Source organism: Crocuta crocuta, unplaced genomic scaffold (assembly GCF_008692635.1).
Source record: "Crocuta crocuta isolate KB4526 unplaced genomic scaffold, BGI_CrCroc_1.0 scaffold288, whole genome shotgun sequence".
NCBI lineage: Eukaryota > Metazoa > Chordata > Mammalia > Carnivora > Hyaenidae > Crocuta > Crocuta crocuta.
In genome coordinates, this window is record NW_027532607.1 from 2,402,200 (window position 1) to 2,423,777 (window position 21,578).

The following is a 21,578-nucleotide window of genomic DNA, read 5'->3' on the forward strand; positions in this document are numbered from 1 at the left end:
GCCCGAGGACAGACAGCGGCGCAGGGAGCCGAGGAGAGGCCGCGGCCGAAAGATGCCTGTCCGCAGGGGCCACGTCGCGCCCCAAAACACGTACCTGGACACGATCATCCGCAAGTTCGAGGGCCAGAGTGAGTCTGTGCGTTGAGGTGGGGGGAACGATCCGAAGTCTTGGCTCGGTGGCAGGAGTGGCGGGACCCCTTTGCTTACTTTGAATGGAGTGAGGGGGGAGAGGTGGTACTGATGCTGAATGCTTTAATGTCCCCAGACTTTCCGTTCCAGCGATCTCCACTTGCTTCAATGCCACTCTCTCTCTCGAAGCAGGAGGGGCAGACTGCAGTCCCACTCTCCTGCCCTGAGTTGATTTCTTGGTACCCCAAGTGCTGGCTTTCCCTTCTATCCCCTCCGCTTCCTCCTCTGAACACCCCCCGCACACTTCCTCCAGAAGTTTCTTTGACTACCTCCTTTTTGCCTCCTGGCAGTAGTCACCCTAGTCTTTCTAAGAGCTCTCCTCAGACCTGGCCCCATCTGGTCACATCCCTGCTGCTCCTTCCTGACTCCCTGTGCTGACTCCCGGAAGCCTTGGGCCTCTTTCCACCTTCACTGACCCCATTACTGCCCTGGTCTTCCCCATCATCCCCAGGCCTGACTCCTCCTCCCAACTCTTCTGGTCACTGTTCTGATCCCCTATCCTAACCACCCCCCTCATTACTTTCAGGAGTCCCATGACCTTCCCCCCCATGACTCTGGCCACCTAGATCTTCCCACCCCCACCAGACCTCACTTCTCCTCTCCCTCGTTCTGATCATTCCTCTGCTCCCCCATCTAGACACCCTCTCACTGCTGCTGAGAATCCTTATGCTCTTTCCCTCCCTGCTGCCCAATCTTGTTTGCCATGGGCTTCCCACACCCCACCCCAGGTCGGAAGTTCCTGATCGCCAATGCTCAGATGGAGAACTGTGCCATCATTTACTGCAATGACGGCTTCTGTGAACTCTTCGGCTACTCCCGAGTGGAGGTGATGCAGCGACCGTGCACCTGCGACTTCCTCACAGGCCCCAATACCCCGCGCAGTGCCATGTCCCGTCTAGCGCAGGCCCTGCTGGGGACCGAGGAGTGCAAGGTGGACATCCTCTACTACCGCAAGGATGGTGAGGCTCCCTTGGGCCACAGGGTCTGCAAGGCAGACTCTATCCTTCTCTTGTCCAGCCAGAGTGGCCAACTGGGAGGGCGCTGACCCAGGGACCAAAGGGTCCAGACGAATCCTGTCTCCTCTCTGTTCCTCAGTTTCCTCATCTGCAGGGGGGAAGTGATGGGCATTGATTTCAACGCTTTCTGAGGTCCTTTTCGGAAGCTGGAGACCAGGCTGACTCACTGACTGGTCCTCACCCCAGGCAGGGCCTCCCGTTCCACCATCCCTCCCCCATGTCCCCAGTCTCCTGGCCGCCCACTCTGTCACTGTCAGCCCCAGCTGTCAGGCAGCTGGAACAAAAATTAACCTTTCCTCATCTCCGTCTGTTCTGGGGATTAGGGGAGGAGTCACCCCCTCAAGGCCTCTGTGGGCAGTCAAGGCTTGGGAGCTGCTGGCTGGGAAACAGGAGTGGACCTGGCTCACTCAGCCCCAGATCCCTAGAGAGTTAGGTCCTGCAGCTTGCCCTGACCCGGAGGCTCATCCAGTTTGGGATGTTACTTCCAGCCCATGTGTATTGCATACAGAACAGAACCATGGGGCAGGGGCTGAGGACAAAGCTCTGCAGGCCTTTAAGACCTTCCCCCTAGGACCTCAGAGACAGCAGGTAGGAAGGAAGGGAGAGATGAGTGGGAACTAGGATCCTGAAATTCCCTTGAAAATCACTTGTATTAATGGCCCCCTCCACCTGACTCTGAATCAGAATTACCTGGGGTGTGTTTTCCAAAACACACCTTCCCTAGAGAGAGGCTGACTCAGAGGTGTGAGTTGAGGCCAACGCAGGTGCATTCGGGAAAATCTCCCTGGCAGTTCTGATCTTCTGCCAAATTTAGGAACCACTGGCTTAGATAAATCCCTTCATTTCATGGATGAAGAAACCAAGGCCCAAGAAAAAGGAGGGAATTGCCCAAGATCCTACTGCTAGGGCCCAACCTGGGGCCAGAACCCAAGTCTCTGCACTTTTTTATTCGAGATATCTGTTCTAACTAATACCAAGAGGGGAGAGAGAACCCCAACTGCCTCTACCCCAACTGTAGGACATCTGGAGAAGGCAGGCATGAGAGCCATCTGAGTACAGATAAAGGGCAGGTTCCTTTGGATTGGGACTGAAGGGTACTGAGAACCTGGGTTCCAAGGGCCTGGGGTGTGTATGGAGCATGAATGTAAGTGTGAACATGAGTGGGTGTGTGTGTGTGCGTGCGTGTGTGTGTGTGTGTGTGCGTGCATGTTTATGTTTAAGGGTTTCCTGGGTGCTTCATGGGCAGGTTCTGACTGTCCCCCTGGCTGTCTATTGTTGCTACCAACCAAACAGATGCAAGGGTGACTAGGAAGAATCTGGCTTAGTTTGGCAGCACTCACAGGGTTAATGAAGTCAGAATATTTTTAAAAGCTGTGACCTCACCTCCTCACATCATTTCAGGGAGGAGGTGACAGTCAGGGGAGTGAGAAGGGTCCCCAGGGAACAGGATGGGACAGCAGGAAATGGGGTGGGGGGTGGGGGCGGCAGGACAGTAGGTCCTTGTCTTTGATCCCAGAGCTCTAACTGGGTCCCAGAGTGGTACAGGCTGTTCTCAGATTCCTAGGGACGTCAGATCAGGTCTCTTAGGGTCTCTTCAGCACCCTGAATGTTTCTGGGCAGGGGGCAAAGATCAAGACCAGGCATCAGCCCTCTGAGATCAGGACTCAGATCTTCAGAACACTGCTGAGGTCCTCCCACTATCAGAAGAGACCTCAGGACCTAGTCTTAGAAGCTAGCCCTCAGTGAAAATGGAAAATTACCACATACCTGATGCCCCCAAATCCCAGTCTATCCCACCCAACCCTAAGCTCTTCTCTGTCCCCAAGCCTTTGACTACCTGGACTTGCCTGAGATTGGCCTGAAACCCAGAAAAGAGAGCTTCTTGGCCTGCATTACCCTAAGGAAAGGATGTGGTACCCAGATAACTTATGTTCACCTTACGGTTCACTCTGACCACATGATTCTTTTTTATCATATTCACATACATCTTTTAGTCCTGCTGACTGGCATCCTAATGGTGATTTCTTCCCTCCTCAAGTCACTATCTCTTCTCACTCTCTCCCCCTGACTCCAGGGAGGTGGAAAAGGGTCCTGAACAGAACTCTAGCTGGTTTATTTATAATCCTCTTTTCCTCTAAAAGGGTAATCCACTGACAGTTCTCCAAGTCAAAATGAAAGGTCTGTGTCCATTTGTCTCCACATTATACAGCTGCACGAAATTGGACTCAAAAAAGCCAGGGCACCTGGCAAAAATTACCGCATGAGATAGGGCTCAGAGACCCCCTGAGAACCTGGATCTTCCTCCATCTGCCTTTACTAGGAAAAGTTAGAGCCTAACAGATAAGGAGGAATGGGGATGGTCACGAGACTGGAACTAATGAGAGTCTGGAGGGAGGGATAGAGCACTCACATCTCTCCCACCTCTACCTCTGACCCCCCTGCGCACCTGCCAGAGGAGCCCAGCCCTGCCTGCCTTGTCGGGCCCTCTTCTCTGATGACCCCAAACCAAAGAATTTCTTAATCTCCAAGCCACACTAGAGGATGCCTGGGGTCCTTCAATCCTCAGCTCTGGATGAGGAAGAGAGGGCAAGGGCTAAGGTCAGAGGCCCCAAGTGTTTTCCACATACTTACCCATGAATGCCAGAGGCACCAAGCAGGAGGCCGTCCTCCTCGGCCACCCTCTTAGTGGCCAGCATTCTGTAGCACCATCTCCTCCTGTAAAGGCTCACTGCAACCCTGCATGGGGTGGGCATAAAGAGATAGGAGTGATAGACAACAAGGAGGCTATGCAGAGCAGGGACAAGAGCTGGGAGGGGGAGGGGGTTGGAACAACGAGAAACTGAAGGAAGAGCAATCCAAGAAGCAGAGAAGAGCAGAGAGAAGGACTGTGAAGCAGGTGCCAGACAAATCTGCTGCCCTTGGTCAGAGAAGAGGTGGGCTCTGGGAGGAGCCCTTGGAAGGGAGAACAAGGCAGAGATGTGGCTTAGCCTCCAGCAATGGGGCCAGAGCACAGGGACACTGCCACTCCTGGGCACAACTAGTGTGACATACTCACCCACTGCTGGTTGCCCAAACTCAGTTACTTGTGAGCAAGGACAGCCCAGGGATGGGGGAAAGAATGTTCTGAGCTCGCCAAATCCTCACAGCCTCCTGTCTCTGCCCTCCCTTCAGGCAGCAAGATTAAAGGTCGGGCATGGGGTGCCATGCACAGCTCCCCTCTAGCGCTCACTGCTCTGATGGGTCTTTGGTCTGTTCCCAGCCTCAGTTTTCCAAAGATAGCATCAGTGGGTGGGTCCAGCCACTTGAAGACCCGGCCTTGACAGTCCCCAGCAGCACAGAGAAAGCCTGGAGGCCCTATTCCTTTGCCCAGTGCTACCTTCTCCCTGCCCTCTGCTAGGCAGAATCTCTGTAGTGCCAGAGAGTGAAGAGACAATCTGGCCTTGGGGGGAGTGTCTCAAACCACCAGCCAAAGAGAATCCTGGCTAGGTCCCTGTATCCAAGCCTCTCCATGTCCCGGGCAGACAGGAGTGCCAGGTTCTGGTCTGGGCGGCAGAGCCTAGAGCACTGTGAGCCCAGGAGTGGTCACAGAGCCAGGTGGGTGGCCTCTCCTCGGTATGGATGTCTCCCCCGGGGCCCAGTGCAGCAGCTGGCAGATGGCTGCCTGGTGCCTCGGAGTCCGGGAATCTGATCCAGGAGATTCCTGCTCCCAGAGAGGAAGGTGGGAGGGAGGATGAGGGAGGCTCAGCTGCACACAGCTCTAATAGTGTGAGGAGGCACTTTGGGGAAAGAGCGATTCTAAGGGACCCCAAAGTAGCAATGCTCCTGCCAACTGGCCTCCCGCCCACTCACATTTACATATTCTTTTATTCACTCAATTAACAAACGACACCTGGGACAGGTGCTGGCCCCTCACAAATGAGACGGATGCAAACCTGCCCTCAAGGGAGGGCAGCTCTGCTTTCTGATTTGCGTATTTACTTGAGGCCCCTGCCCCTTAGCATCCTGCCCTTTGGGCCTGATACCCACCAATAGTTTGAGCTATTGGGACCTCGGAGGGGTCTTATGGGGCACCCACCCTCCCACTCAGCCCATAGGCTGGGCTCTGGGGGTATGTGGCTGTCTTAGCTTTGATTTGTTCTACCCACCTGTGTGGATGGGAGACCCTGAAGCTAAGGGTGGATCAACGGCTAGGTCTAAGCTGCCCAAGAGGGTGGAGAGTAGGGCCTGGCCTGCACCCACCCTGCCATCTCTCTCCCTCTCTAGACCCCAGGCCACTGCTCTGCCTGCTCTCCAGTCCCAGAGCCTCTGCCTTGGGACCCTGAGTGCCTTTGAGTCCTGGAGCAGCAGCCTGGCCTTCACTCCAGTGTCCTCATCCTGGACCAGTCCCTTCCCTTGCCCAAGCTGTTGTGTGCTTGGAGCCCCACTCCATGTCCCCTCCCAGCACTAGCCAGTCAGTTTCTCAGAACCCCAGACTCTGCAGAATGGGGGTCTATATCTGCCCCCCCCGAGAATCCACTAGGCACCACCATGGATTTTGAGGCCTAAAGTGCCAACGAGCTCAGGACACGCACTTAGTGTGTTCTCGACGAGTTCCTTCCAGCATCGGGGGTGGGGGGCATCTTTGTGGGATGGGAATACAGGAGCTGAACCCAGGGTCAGCCAGAGCTACATGGGGGTAGAATGCCCGACCTCACCTCCCCACTTAATCCACCCCATCTGCTCAGCTTTAATTACAGCAGAAGCAAACCTCAGGGTTAAGCCCTGAGCTGAGGGCTGAGTGTGGACTTGGGCCTGATGCTACATTATCTCCTAATGAGCAGCTAAGCTGCTCTCCCCACCTCTGGCCTGTGGGTAGGACACCTGCTAGGCAGCATCACCAACCCTCTGCCCAATAGTCCAGGCCTCCTCACCTCATGGCTGCCCTTAACTTGACCTCAACCCAGCCCCCTCCCTGGCATCCCCTGGCTGGGTCACTGTTGGAGAGGATCCTTTCTGTGACCCCTCCCAATGGTGTTTGCAGCCTCCAGCTTCCGCTGCCTGGTGGACGTGGTACCCGTGAAGAACGAAGATGGAGCCGTTATCATGTTCATCCTTAACTTCGAGGACCTGGCCCAGCTCCTGGCCAAGAGTGAGCGCCGCAGCCTGTCCCAGTGCCTGCTGTCCCAAAGCTTCCTGGGCTCTGGTAAGGTGGGGTGCAGGTGGTGGCGGAAGGGGTGAATGGGGGTGCCCGGTGGGGCAGCTGGTCCTCTGGCTCAGGCTGCTCTGACCCTGGGCCTGGTTTCAGAGGGCTCTCATGGCAGGACAGGTGCACAGGGTCCTGGCACGGGCAGGGTCAAGTACAGGACCATCAGCCAGATCCCACAGTTCACGCTCAACTTCGTGGAGTTCAACCTGGAGAAGCACCGCTCAGGCTCCACCACAGAGATTGAGATCATCGCACCACACAAGGTGGTGGAACGGACCCAGAACGTCACTGAGAAGGTCACCCAGGTGCGGGCCACGGGGCAGGGTGGGCGGACCTGTGCTGGCCTTGAAGGTCCCTTCTCAGGCTTGAGGTCTGGGCTCCTCTGGGGCTGGGGGTGTCAGAGGCAGTCAGCTTGGCCAGCCCCCAGGGGTCTGGCCTGACCCCCAGGCCTCCTGTCCTGCCGGGACCTGATTCCTCAGACCTAAAGGCCTGTCCTGAGGCCACCACCCTGCTGGTGGAGCAGGGGTAGGTCAGAGTCAGCAGGGGCTGTGAATAGTGCCGCATGCATCGTAGGTCTGGGGGAGCCTGGGTTGGGGGAAGGCTCTGCCTGTCACAAAGAAGGAGAAGCAGAGAGAAGAAGTGTTAGGGCTTCTGAGAGGGGAAGAGGAGGAAGGATGGAGGGAGGCCCAGCCCTATTCCTGCCCCTGTTCCCCACCTCCCAACACACAACAGGAGCTGCGTACAATCCAGGCAGAGGGGAGCTGGCCCTGGCATCTTTAGCTCTCTTTTTTTAAAAAAATATTTTTATTTATTTCTAGGAGAGAGAGAGACAGCGTGAGCAGGGGAGAGTCAGAGAGAGAGGGAGACACAGACTCTGAAACAGGCTCCAGGCTCTGAGCTGGCAGTCAGCACAGAGCCCGACGCGGGGCTTGAACCCACGAACCGCGAGATCATGACCTAAGCGAAAGTTGGACGCTTAACCAACTAAGCCACCCAGGCGCCCCTAGCTCTCTTTGAGCAGATTCCTAGAGATCAGGCCCTGAATGCCTCCCTCCCCTTCAGCCCTTTCTTGGCCAGCCCAAGGCAAACCTCTCTGGGTTCTCTGTTTCAGCTGACCCCCACGTCCCTTCACAAGGGGCCTGAGGCCCCAATCCCCACCTAACCATTCTAGAAGGAAATGCAAGAGCCCTGCCTGAGGTTCAGATGACCAGAGTCCTGCCACTGACTTGCTGTGTGACCTTGGACAAGGGACCTTATGCCTTTTCTGGGCCCCGGAGCTCTTATGTGCAGAGAATTGGACTACATGGTCTCTCCTCAGAGACCATTTAACATTCTTTAGACATTGAGTAGTGCAGTTCCCAGGAGGCATCAAGGGGGGCTAGGCCAGGGCTGAGCAAGGAAGTATAGGTCAAGGGGGCAGGGAGGGCCTACACCCAACTTTCTGTGAGGCTTTGCCTTCATGAGGGATGGAAGAAATTCTTTTTTCCTCTCTGCCCCCTTTTGTCTGAAGCACAGCCTGTGATGGAGCAGGTAGGATGGAAACTTTCTGTGACCCATCCTTTCCCCACATTCCAGAATCCTAGGCAAGGGAGTATCGCAGGCTGCAGGGCTGGGCCCGCAGGGGTCAGGCAGGTGGCCCACTGGCCCAACGATGGGAACTCCACCTGGCCACTCACCTCAGGGCCCTCAGGTTGGCACAGGGGTGGTGGGGGCTGTTAGACTGGAGAGTCGCCCATGAAGACTGACAGACCTGGCTGGGGCCTGTGGTCCCTGCCTCACCCAACCTGCCGCTCCTTTCCTGCCCCTCCCCCAGCTAGCCTTGGCTTTACTCATGCCCGCCCCTCATATGGGCCCTAAGGTGGGAGAGGTGCCTGACAGAGCTCAGGGGAGGGAGCTGGCAGGGGCCCAGAGCAGGAGAGTCACTCTGGCCTCAACCAGGGCTCAGAGGGCTGGGACCTCACATCTGAGTTCTTACATCCCGAGGAGCCCGCAGCTCTGGGCGACACTGGGAAGTGTCCTCATGCTGGCTTCAGCAGCAAGAAAGTATGGAGTCTGTGTGGTGGGGGATGATGCCACTGCCTGGGGACCTCACTCAGGAAGTGGGTATCCTCTTATCACCCACCCCAACCCTCTGAATCCCTGCTGCCTTGGGACAAGCCCTATGCTTTGCTGTTCCATCTTGGAGTGCTCTTGAGCAGCCAGGGAAGGAGAGGAGTGGCTACAACGACCCAAGCTCTCAGTGCTCATTCAGCTCAGTTGGCTGAGGTCACTCCCTTTAGTTGAGCTTCCATGTGGACTACGTGCTGGGCACATAAGATGGCCTATTGTTCAGGGGAGAATAGCTGTGTGTTCAGGGGTGTTTACCGGGGACAATGGGAAAAATCAAGAAAGAGGGTGAGAGGAGGCTTCCTGAGAGGCAGAATAGGAGCTCAGGCCTGAAGGCCGAGCAGGGGGTCACTGTAGGGTGGGGACCCTGTGACCCCTTCTAGGGATTTAGATGGCCAATCCGGGACCCACAGGGTTTAACCAGCCCTCTGACAGATCTTCCTTATTGTGACATCATCTGTTACTTTGTCTGATTTGCAAGGTCCAACCTTAAACTTCAGAGCCATCTGCCAGTGCCTATCCAGTGGTGGGGGTGGGGGGGGGAGGTCAGTGGGACACCCTTCAGGTTCCGTCCTTGTTGGGGCAGTGCCTGACATAGGATGAGCAGGGAAGAGGAACCCTCATAGATCAGCATGTGCCGTGGAGATGTTTCATCTCACTTAATCACAGTGCTATGAAGTTGGCTGTCCTTTGTTATCCATTCTGCTAATGAGGGAACTAAGCCTCATAGAGGTCATAAAATTTGCCCCGAGACTTAGAGCAGTGTCAGACCTGAGATCAACCTGGGAGGTCTGGCTTCAAAACATATGCCCGTCCTGATGGCCCAGATGCTTCTTGTGATGGGTAGGCTGGGTAGAGCCTGGGCCTGTTGGGCTGGGCCTGGTGACCTATATTGGCTGTAGTCTCTGAGGCAGGGGTGGGAGGGGCACAGCAGAGGGGGCTCAGCTGAAAGTAATCATCAAAACCTCTTGGGGGAGCCTGGGGGGGCTCTGTCACTTGAGTGTCCAACTCTTGATTTCTGCTCAGGTTTTGATACCGGGGTTGTGGGGTCAAGCCCAGCTTTGGGCATGGAGTCCGCTTCGGATTCTCTCTCTCTCTCTGTCTCTCTCTCTCACATGTACAAACCCTCCTTGGACATGAGCAAAATAGTCAGGTCTTCCTGGTGCCCAGGACCTGTCAAAGGCTCAGACTAGCTACATGCCCCCAAATTTGACTCTTTCCATGGAAGGCTTTGCAAGCGAGCCCTAAGGAGAGCCCTCGCTGGTCTAGGCTCCACAGGGTCTTCAGGAATGAAGAGGCCATTCTGGGAGTGACTTATTCCCATCAGGAGTCTTGACCACTGGGAACCTCCAACACCCACCAAAAAGGATTGGACCCCCAGGGTTCTTCTCTGGAATATGCCCACAAATGACTCTCCCCTGCCTGAATCTCCCCTGCCCTCCCTTCACCCCTCCTCCAGCCTTGTCTACACTCGAGGACGGCCTGTTTATAAGGGAATTGGTGAGCTTCGAGCCTGAGGTCACTATGCAACAGAGCCGCACCCCTCCTCTTATAGCCCATCTCCTCTTTGCACTTCCTCCCAATACACCTGTCCCTTTATGAATTTGCCTCATACGTGCTCTGCCCCATCTTTGCTTCATCCCCTCTGCCCTCCGCAGCCCTCATCACCTACTCTCTCCCACAGCTCCCTTCCCAGGCCTCACCCCTAAGTCTTCATCCCTCCCAGACCTTTCTCACTAGCAGTGGATGCTCTGCTGACCACCCTATGACCCCCACCCCCAGGTTCTGTCCCTGGGTGCGGACGTGCTGCCAGAGTACAAGCTGCAGGCACCACGCATCCACCGTGGGACCCTCCTGCACTATAGCCCCTTCAAGGCCGTGTGGGACTGGCTCATCCTGCTGCTGGTCATCTACACGGCCATCTTCACACCCTACTCGGCCGCTTTCCTGCTCAGTGACCAGGATGAATCTCAACGCATGGACTGCGGCTACACCTGCAGTCCACTCACCGTGGTGGACCTCATTGTAGACATCATGTTCGTTGTGGACATTGTCATCAACTTCCGCACCACCTATGTCAACACCAATGACGAGGTGGTCAGCCACCCTCGCCGCATTGCCATCCACTACTTCAAGGGCTGGTTCCTCATTGACATGGTGGCTGCCATCCCATTTGATCTTCTTATCTTCCACACCGGCTCTGATGAGGTGAGCAAACCCCATTCAGGCCAGCGGCTATGGCCGTCTCCTGTGCCCCAGCCCCACAGCCCTGGCATGACGTACCTTTGCCAAAGCAGGTGGAGGTGGGACAGGGCCCTAGGACATGTGTCATCTCCCCGCCCTGGAGAATGACCAGCCAAGGCTGTGCCCTAGGCCTGGATGCCCTCCCTATGTTCCAAAATTCTGCCCCTTCTGGGATGGTCAGCCACCTCCCAGCCCCTCGTGCTGGCTTCTACCTACCCTGGAGTTGTAAAGGGAATCTCTGGGCTGTTCCCACAAGGCAGCCTGACTCCCCCTTGCACCCCCTGACCCTCCACTATGCCCACTGGCTTCCCATAGCTGACATGAAGACATATGCAGGCTCTTCTCACAGCTTACACCTTTTGCCCCACCTCCTTAGGATAAGCTTTCCATTCCAATCAGTTCTACCCTCTCCTTCCAGTCACCCCCTCCAACAGCCTGTCCCTCCGGGGTAGGGGGTCCATCACGACTCTCTGCTCCCTGCTCCCTCTCCCAGCCGATCTAGTCCCCTCCTCTCCACTCCCACTCCCCCTGCCTGAACACTGAGTGACCTTCTTACCCACTTCTGCCCTAGCCCTGCACCTGCCAGCCTCACCCCTCCACGTAGAAGCCACGACCAGTTTCAGATCACTCATCTGACACTGTCTCTAGAAACTTCAGTGGCTCCCCAATGGCTTGGACTAAAACCAAGTTCATTTTGGACCTCGAGGCCCATGGGAGCTGCCCCTGCCAACCTTTCGGGCTCATTCCTCAACATTCCACCACCTCCCACTCTGCACTCCAGGCGGCAGCACTGCACTTGGTTTTCCACGTGGGCTGTACCATTGCACACCTCCATGCCTTGCTTGGCTCATTCTGTTCCCTAGGCCTAGAATGCCTTTCCCTCTCCCTCCTGTCTGCCTGCAGACTCAGCCTCATCACTCAAGATTTAGCTCAGCTATCACCTCCTCTATGAAGCCTCCCCTCCCCTGCACGTACAGAATTGACCTCCCTTTACCCTGCAGTACCCTGGACTTCTGTCCTAGCAACTATAACCCTGCTTTGAGCTTTAGGCTGAGAGCTCCTTAAGGTCCTGCACTGTGATTCACTGACCAAGAGCCCAGAGCAGGTTCTCCATAAGTGTCTGCTGAATGACTGTGTGACCATATGCACAAGTAAACAAATGTGGTCCTAAGTGCAGCCTTTCAACGGCTGACCCTTGGCCCCATGTCCCCCTTCCTGCCCCCCCACCCCCCAGACCACAACCCTGATTGGGCTGCTGAAAACGGCGAGGCTGCTGCGGCTGGTGCGTGTGGCGCGGAAGCTGGACCGCTACTCTGAGTACGGGGCAGCCGTGCTTTTCCTGCTCATGTGCACCTTCGCGCTCATTGCACACTGGCTGGCCTGCATTTGGTATGCTATCGGCAACGTGGAGCGGCCCTACCTGGAGCCCAAGATTGGCTGGCTGGACAGCCTGGGCGCGCAGCTTGGCAAGCGCTACAACGGCAGCGACCCAGCCTCTGGCCCCTCAGTGCAGGACAAGTATGTCACAGCCCTCTACTTCACCTTCAGCAGCCTTACCAGCGTGGGCTTCGGCAATGTCTCCCCCAACACCAACTCTGAGAAGGTCTTCTCTATCTGCGTCATGCTCATCGGCTGTGAGTGGCCCCTCATGCCTGGGCCTTACCCATGGCATTCAGTTTTTAGTTTTGTAATGAGTCATAACACAGTAACATTGAGTGCGATGGGCAAATACGAAGCACTCAGCACAATGAAATTTTGCATATGTACGCCTACTATACACGAAACTTAACACCCTTACAGCCCTTGCTGTGTGCCAGGGACCAGGACCAGCTTACATGATTTGCAGGGCCCAGCACAAAATGAAAATGTGGGACCATTTATTTTAAAAGTCTTAAAGATTTCAAGAATGGTGACAGCAGAGCATGGAACCAAGCAGGGGTCCTTAGCGCAGGTCACACACCCGTGAAGCCGGCGGCCCCTGCCAGGCACTTTTCTAAGTACCTATCAAAGGTGCACATTTCGTTTTCATCACTATCCTACGGGGAGCTATATCACAAGCCCAATTTACAGACCCAGAGACTAAAGTCCTAACTTGCCAGGGGTTATACAGAGACCCAGTTCCATCCCAGGGGGCCAGCTCCTCTGACTGTGTATGTTCCCAGGCCCTGCACTGCTTCCTAACACACCGGGTCTAGGAACACAAGAGGCAGTGTGGAAGTTTACACGTAGATTAAGTTGTCATGTTCAGAGTATTTAGAGATGTGAAAGCCCAGAGAAACAAAAACAACGAGAGAAAAAAAAAATGGGTGAAAACAGAGACCAAGAGTTTTCTCTTTATCATGCTTTTCTACAACTTGAAGGAGAAAACAAATCTGTACTAAAAAAAATCATTGCCCTAGTTCTCAGGAGTTTGGCCTCTGGGCCCAGCAAGATGCCAAGAGACACAGAGGGAAGAGGGCAGGAAGCCCGGGGGCCTTTGTCCCTCGTGTGCCCTGGCGCTGTTTTGGGCACTTCTGACTTGGCCTTAGACAGAGGGACCCCCGATCAGAGGGCTCCTAGGGAGAAGGAGGTGTGGAGCAGGCCCTGGGGTGCGATGGCCGGGTGGGGATGTGGAGGAGTTCACTCCCTGCACCCCTGCTGCCTCACTCCAGCCCTCATGTACGCCAGCATCTTTGGCAACGTGTCTGCCATCATCCAGCGTCTGTACTCCGGCACTGCGCGCTACCACACGCAGATGCTGCGTGTCAAGGAGTTCATCCGCTTCCACCAGATCCCCAACCCGCTGCGGCAGCGCCTGGAAGAGTACTTCCAGCATGCCTGGTCCTACACCAACGGCATTGACATGAACGCGGTGAGCCCCCGCCGCCCTGCCTCGGGTGGGGCAGGCGATCCAGCAGCTCTGGCTAAGTGTCCCAGGGGAGGTCAAGGTCCCGCGGGCACAGGGCGCCCCCCAGACCCCTCCCCACCCTGTTCCCCCAGCCCCAAGCCCAGCCGCACTACCCTGGACGCGGCCGCCCCCCTCGCAGGTGCTGAAGGGCTTCCCCGAGTGCCTGCAGGCCGACATCTGCCTGCACCTGCATCGCGCGCTGCTGCAGCACTGCCCAGCCTTCCGTGGCGCCAGCAAGGGCTGCCTGCGCGCACTGGCGGTCAAGTTCAAGACTACGCACGCACCTCCTGGGGACACACTGGTGCACCTCGGCGACGTGCTCTCCACGCTCTACTTCATCTCCCGAGGCTCCATCGAGATCTTGCGGGACGACGTGGTCGTGGCCATCCTAGGTGGGTCAGGCAAGGAGGGCCAGACTAGTACGGGTGGATGTGGTGAACTAGTGATGTCCTGCCTGGACTATTCCATTCCTAATGATGATGGTGGCACCTTTTACTGCCCTGCCACGTAAGCATGCGCAGTGGAGAGCTTTACATCCAGATCACCGAATCCTTAAAACGAACCTCTACCATAGCTTCCATTTTTCCTGATAGGGGAGGAGAGGCTCAGAGAGGTCATGTTGGCAAGTGGCCAAACAGGGATTCTAGGGCTGTGTGTCTGACTCCAGAGTCCAGGAAGGTTCCTATCTTCTTCCACTTTTGGGGAGCTCAGTGTGAGAAGGCAAAGGTTTGTTCTGAGCCGAAGGAGGACCCCAGTCTCATTCACTGCAGCTACATGGACAGCTGGACACTTAGGAGGAATGAGACGAGCACTGGACAGGGGGCAGATGTGGGGCATACATAGCCTCTGCCACTTACCAACCATGTGACCTTGGGCAGGTCACTTTACCTCTCTGAGACGATTCTCATCTTCCTTGCCTTCTCGCTGAGCTTAGCCCACCCCAAGACCCTGATCAGGATGCCAGCCTCTCTCTCCTTTGGTCTCCGTGGCTGGGGTCTCCTCCTACTCCACTGGACAGCACCCCCCTCTCCAGTTCCTCTGTTCAGTCCTCTCCCTTTGTCCTGCCTTCAACTACCGTTCACCAAGTGTGGGCTCTGCTTTCTTTTCCTCACCCTCTACCCTCGCCTGAGCTACCTCCTTGTTCCCATGCTCTCAGCCTCATCTGTGCCACAGGACCCCCAGAGCTCTGTTCTGGCCCCAATCTCTCCTGAGACTAGAATATTCCATTCCTTCCTGGGCATAGCCACCCTAAATTCCATAGGCAGACCAAACAACATGTCTGAAATCATCATCATTCCCCAGAAGCTGCTCCTTCAGAATCCCCATCACTGTGAACTGTCCATTGCTGGGGCCAAGAGACCTGGGAGTCAGCCAAGGGAGTACCCTTCTCCTTTCCTGCCCCCCCAATCCAGGAAGGCACAGAATCCTGTTTGTTCCCCTCATTAATACCTCTCTGTCCCACACCAGTCTCCCACACCACACCTGTCTCCTTGTCCTTGACCTTGTCCCATGTCCCTCATCATGTCCTTCCTTTTCCTGTGTCCCCACATCTGGTCTACCCCCATACCTCACCTTCCATCTTCTGCCAGTGACCTGAAATTCACATTCGTGCATACCCCTCTTCTGCTCAAAATCTTCCCATGGCTCCCCAGGACCCCCAGGATACATGTAAATCCCTGATGATAGCATGCACAGTCCTTCCCAGTCTGGCCACCCCAAATCCTGCCAAGCCTCCCCCTGGTACCTCCTGCCCCAGCCATACAAACCGCTTCTAGTTCTCTAACCTGCTGTCCCTGACACACCTCTCTGCCTTTGCATGTGCTGCCACTCTGCCTGGACACCTGCCTGGCAGACCCCAGTCATCCTTCAAGGCTGGGCTCAAGACATGGGCTCCTCTGTGAGACCTCCCCTCACTCCCAGGCTACCTTAGAAATTTCATCCACATGGGAAAGACAATCATTATATTTAATAATTAAGAAGCCAGTCCATTTTAAGTTTCAGTTAGAGACCTGAAATCCTCTCATTTTGGCCTGAGTGGAAATGGACATTAGATCATAATCCTTCATCTACTGGATAACCATCATTTTATAATGTTGCCCAGACTTTGAGCTTATGCATTTCATATGTGACTCTGGTAAGTCCCTTCCTTCTCTGGGCCTCAGTCCCCCTCCTCTGTGAATGACCTTTGATCCTGTTCTCATGGGCAACAGGCCTTGGCTTCCATCCATCATTGTCCATGGAAACCATTAGTGCTCCTGGTTGGTATTGCCAGGCTGAGGGGCTGGACTTTCCTTGGGGGGAGGGAGAGGTGTGGACGTCAAAGCAATCATGGTCCCTGGTACCCAGGTCCTAGGCTCTCTGCCGACCAGCACTGACCATACAGCTGTTTCTGCTGCTCTGATGGCCTTCCTGCTAGGGGCCCAGCCCACCTCATTGTCACAACTCAGCCCCCACTTCGCTTCCTCTGTAAGCCCCTCCTCCTTGCCCTACCACTCCTGGTAGCCCCTCCCCCCCCCTCAGCCCCTTAGTTCTTGGTTCTCCCTTGTCCTAAGGTTCTATAGATCATCTCTAAACTAATTGGTTGCTTATGTGCCTGCCTTGCAGGGATTTGAGGGCTCCTTGTGGGTGGGACAGCATCCATTCATGGCCATTCACTGTGACCAGCACAGTGGCCCTGACACCAGGAGGGCCCAATACCTTTGCCACATGCCCCAAGTATCATCAGCTTATGTCCACCCTGGGACATTCATCTGTCCCAATGCCTTGCATCAAACTGCCTGGTGCCTCTTGCTATTTGAGGCAGTTTCTCAAGCATCACATCTGTTCCTCTGCACAGTCCAGTGGGGCAAGCAAAGCAGATATGGTTATACCCATTTTAGAGATAAGAACACTGGGGCCCAGAAAGGGGAAGGGGCTTCCTCGGGCTTGCTCTGCCAGGGCCATGCTGGTTACCTGGCCCCACAGTAGGGAGTGGGAACACAAAGAGACAGAAGTCTCAGGCCTTGCCCTGGGGGAGCTGGGTGCCCCTGGTTGGGTTCCCTGCCCTCTTGCAGCACCATCAGGCTGAAGAGAGAGGAAAAGTTTGAGCAGGGACCTTTAGTGTCTCTTCTTGTCCACTGTCTCCTGGAGTTGGGGGAGGGGATTGGATGGGGTAGTCCCAAAAAACATGGAAAATAGGAGGGGGACTCTGACAGAGGGTGGTCCTGAGAGGCCAGAAGACTGGGGCAAGGGACTCACATGCTGGAAGGTTGTGTGGCCTCTGCAGAGCTCAGAGAACAAATGAGCATCCCGACCCTCAGCCAACACATCCAACCTTGTCCCTAGAGCTTGATCCCTGAGCACCAAGCTCAGCCTGGCAGGAACCCTGAGGTTGAGGGAGGTGTGGGGGGAGTTCATGGTCAAGGGGCCCTCGGGGAGGCTCTTCAGAAGACAGCTTGGAGCCAGACCCTGGAGAGACCCCTGCCCCTCTGGCTGGCAGGAAAGAACGACATCTTTGGGGAGCCCATTAGCCTTCATGCCCGGCCGGGCAAGTCCAGTGCAGATGTGCGGGCCCTGACCTACTGTGACCTGCACAAGATCCAGCGGGCAGACCTGCTGGAGGTACTGGACATGTACCCTGCGTTTGCAGACAGCTTCTGGAGTAAGCTGGAAGTCACCTTCAACCTGCGGGACGTGAGTCTGGGCTGGGTGGGCCAGGGCGGGTAGCTGTCCTCGGCCAGCTGGTAATGGGTAGTGGAGGTTGCTGGGCACTTGGCCTGCCTGGCCAGAGGGGACCCATCTGACCACCTCCTTTCCGTTCAAGCCCATCCTGCATCCTTCACCATAATTTCTTCTGTGCCTACCATGGCCAACATAATGCTAAGTATGATGAGAGCTACCAATTGTCGAGCACCAACCCCATGCTAAGCACTCACTGGGCTTCTTGGACATGATCTCATTTAGTCTTCTCCTTGCACATAGTGTTATTTCCCCACTTTCCAGATGAGAAAACTAACGATCAGAGAGGATGATAAACCAACCAAAGCCATACCGCCACATAGTCAATAGCAGAGCCAAAGTGTGGACTCAAGTTTGTGTGACTCCACAACCCAGGCACCCCATGACACCAAGCTGGAAGAGGGGGTGTCTGCCATTCTCTAGGTCCCAGGGGTGTAAACAAGTAGTAGAGCAGCCTCTCCTCCCAAGCTTATCACTCAGTGGAGGAAATTATAATAACTCATGGAAAATAAAGAGCCTCATAATTAAATAAACAAGGAAGTCACGAGGGTGTGTGAGGAGACCGAACTTCTGTGGAGTTCAGGGTTACCAAAGGAGTGGGACAGCCAGTACAGACTGCAAGTGCCCGGAAGTGACTGTATGAAGGAGGGGTCTGGAGTCAGCTGGTGGGAAGGAGGGGGCATGTGTGCCTGGCAGATGCAACAGTGCCTGAGGGCCCCTGGAGCTGAGCCCCCTACTTCAGCCTCAGGAGGAGGGGCTCTGCTGGCTCAGGCAGGGTTTCTTGCCATGGGCAGCCCTCCCCACCCTGTCCCTTCTGCTATTCTCCCCTCCCTCAGTCTCTCTTTTTGAAACCTGATCTGTCTAGGAGACATCTTATAAGCATGCTGCCCTGGGGCCCTAGTCACTAGGAGCCATCAGGTGGTCCGAGTGCCCAGTGGCTGGACACCGGGGCAAGAGGGATGCGATCTCAGTGGCCTGGGGCATCTGTAGTCCCTGGGTAGTCCCTGGGTATCCCACCCCTAAGTCTCATGGTGCCAGGAGATGGTCTGCCAAGAGGGCTGCTGAGGGTACTTCCTGGATGGATTAGGGATTCCAGACCCAGTCTCCTCGGAGGAAACTCCCCAGTAGCCCAAGCTGAGGAGAGGAGCACCAGAGTGTTCAGGAAAGGGAGGACTGAAAGAACAGCTCCCTCTCCCCCCAAATCTTGCTGCTCAAGGCAGCCTCTTCCGAACTCTGTAGGGGAAGCCTGCACATCTCCAAGCCCCTGCTAATCTCCTGCCCACCCACGCAGGAGAGAGCCTGTAGGAAGCTGCCTGGAACATCAGGGGGAACCTGGCCACCTGTCACCACTTTCTCACCTAGTTGTCCCAAGGACCCTAGGAGGGGGTGCTGGGGAGAAAAAAGAGAACTTGTCCCAGCTTTGGTACCTGTTACTTGATGCTCTTGTTCCCCACAAGGCAGGCGGGGGTCTCCAGTCACCACCCCGACCAGCTCCAGGCAGCCAGGACCACCAAGGCTTCTTCCTCAGTGACAACCAGTCAGGTGAGCAAAGCCAGCTGCCACCAGTGTCTACCCTGCCCCAGCCTGAAGCCCCTGCCTAGCCTTTCCCCTTTTCATGTCTTTCCCAATTTGCCTCACCTTGGGAGAGGCCTCCCGAGTCCCTTGATGAGAGGAGAGGGGCTTCCTCTCTAGGCTCAGTAAGAGAGGCCTTTGTCTCCTTCCTCCCCCTGGGTCCTCAGAGCCTGAATGGGGGCTCTCCCCAGCGGTGGATACAGGCCAGCCCCATGGGGTTTCACATCAAAGCCCACCAGGAGACCCGCTGGACTGCAGCTCCTTGGACAGGGAGGCCAGGGCTGGAATGTTCCCACCTAGCCAGCACCCCCTGTTCCCCAAGCTGGGGCCCCCACCCCCTTCCCGGGGCTACAGCCTTCTGGGACCTGGAAGTCTGACCTCTGTGGGGACAGGACCTTGTACTGCGGGACACCCAGGTAAAGACATTCACTTCTCCCAACCTGTGTTTCCAGAGCAGGTAGGGGAAGGGGATAGGCTCTGCTCCTGGTCAGGTCTGCCTAAGCTCAGGCTTCCTTTTCCCTCCTGCAGCTGCAGCCCCTTCTCTGAGCATCTCAGATGCATCTGGCCTCTGGCCTGAGTTGCTGCATCAAGTGCCCCCAAGGCCAAGGGACAGCACCCCAAACCCTCAGGAGGATCCAGGCTGCTGGCCTCGGGAGCTAGGCTCCAGGCTAGAGCAGCTCCAGGCCCAGATGAGCAGGTGAGTGCCCTTTGAGACCAGGATGGGGGTGGTTGCAGAGAGCACAGCCAGCAGTGGGCTAGGCACGAGTGCCCCCTCTTGGTGGATCAGGGACATCACACTGAGTGCCCTGTGGGTTTTAGAATGGCCAACCCTATTTAGCTGGAGGCTTCCCCAACCCTTAGTCACTAAGCCCGGTTCCTTGGATGGCTTGTCCTGGCAAACCGCAGAATAGGTCAAGGAAGCCTTCTTGGAATAGGGGAATAACCTGATGCAGAAACAAATGCCATAACCCCTTGGAAAGGGAATGTGGCTTGAGGATGGCAGGGCTGTGGTGGTAGAGTGAGGGCTTGGACAGTAGAGTCCTGGGCTCCAAACCTGGCTCTGCAAGAGTTCTCCAAACTCCACCAGCAAGACTGTGACAAGTTACTTAAGCACCCTGAGCCTCCGTTTGCCTTTTTGTGAAATGGGGATAATCAGAATGAATACCCATATCAAAGCTTCCTTATGAGGACAAAATGATGTGTGCACAGTGCCTGGTCACTGTCATTATTGAAGTCAGGGACGTACGAAGGGAAATTTTAGCAGGGCCTGTGGAGTGTACCAGGGAAATAGCTTCAGGTAGGTCCCAGGCTGCCATTCCATCCAGCAGGAATGGCATGCAGGTTACAAAATCCAGAGCTGCCCTCAGGACCTGAACAGCTCTCCCTTGTCTTGATCCTGACCCTGACCCTGACCTTGACTGTGAGGTTCTGTCTGGCAGGTTGGAGTCCCGCATGTCCTCAGATCTCAGCCGCATCCTACAGCTCCTTCAGCAGCCCCTGCCCCAGGGCCACACTGGCTACATTCTAGGAGCTCCTACCTCCAATGACCTGACCTTGTTTCCTGCGGCCTCAGCCACTCAGAGCCCAGGAACTAGGCTGCCCCAGGGTGGTCTGCCCCCTGCACAGGTGAGCGGATGAAGGGATCCCCAGGGCCTTTCCTGGGGGCAGCTGCATGTCTTCTTCCACCCTGAACTTGGTCCCACTGTGGCATCAGGCTCACGGCCTCTGTGGTCTTAGAGGAGCCACGGGTTCTGCTGTCCTCTTTTCTGTTTTGAATCATGGACAAGGAGCCTGGACAGGTGGTGGCAAAGCCCAAATTGTGATTATAGACCCCACAGCTGGGACAAGGGTAACGGGACACAGCCTCTGCCAGTTCCCATCCCTGAAGTTGGTGGCCTTCCCCTCTCCTGCCCCTTCCAGGTCCCAGGCTGTGGTGACTTGAACAAGTGTAGACTGAAGAGAAAGAACTCCTCCTCCAGGGTGACTCCCTTGGTCATGGCAACAGACAAAATTCTCACACTGTCCCCGGAACAGGAACAGCCTGAGGGGCTTCTATCACCCCTGGCCTCACCTCTGCATCCCCTGGAGGTACAGGGACTCATCTGTGGTCCCCGCTTTCCCTCCCTTCCTGAACGTCTCAGCCCCGTCCCCAAGCAGCTGGAGTTCCAGAGACATGGCTCAGATCCTGGGTTGGCGGGGAGTTAGAGCCACTGAACCCCAAGTTAGAGCCACTATGCAAGAACTGAAGGTGGGTGAGAGTTAAGGGTTTGGGGGAGGCAGACAGCTGCCAAACTGACCTCTGGAAAGCATTTATTCTTCTAGTATAGCTACAAACTGCCAACCTAGGTGACCCACGATGGCATGGGTGAAGATGGTCAGGACTTTCCCAGACTCCTCCAGGGATCTGTTTAGACAGTAGGCCCGGGAAGCCTGGGTGGCTCAGTCGGTTGAGCGTCCGACTTCAGCTCAGGTCGTGATCTCACAGTCTGTGGGTTTGAGCCCCACTTCGGGCTCTGTGCTGACAACTCAGAGCCTGGAGCCTGCTTCAGATTCTGTGTCTCCCTCTCTCTCTGCCCCTCCCCCGCTCACTCTGTCTCTGTCTCTCAAAATAAAATAAAGACATAAAAAATATAGACAGTAGGCCTGGTGGCGGGAGAATGAG

General features: G+C 55.8%; 1 protein-coding gene across 3 annotated transcripts; it reads left to right on the top strand.

The window, feature by feature from the left end:
- Positions 1-52: 52 nt before the first annotated feature.
- KCNH6 (potassium voltage-gated channel subfamily H member 6) lies at positions 53-21,578 on the top strand. 3 transcript variants are annotated; one of them, XM_077780377.1, is made up of 15 exons: positions 53-128; positions 918-1,148; positions 6,226-6,387; positions 6,490-6,695; positions 10,279-10,704; positions 11,975-12,374; positions 13,392-13,591; positions 13,767-14,019; positions 17,106-17,299; positions 18,802-18,886; positions 19,120-19,133; positions 19,239-19,332; positions 19,445-19,613; positions 20,356-20,542; positions 20,837-21,578. In XM_077780377.1, exons 1-15 carry the CDS (start codon positions 53-55, stop codon positions 21,119-21,121), a joined length of 2,982 nt encoding a protein of 993 aa, XP_077636503.1. In that variant the 3' UTR covers positions 21,122-21,578. The 3 variants fall into 3 exon arrangements, with proteins under 3 accessions (XP_077636503.1, XP_077636505.1, XP_077636504.1); XM_077780379.1 differs by lacking the exons at positions 19,120-19,133; positions 19,239-19,332 and having other exon boundaries at positions 11,975-12,129; positions 12,289-12,374; XM_077780378.1 differs by lacking the exons at positions 19,120-19,133; positions 19,239-19,332.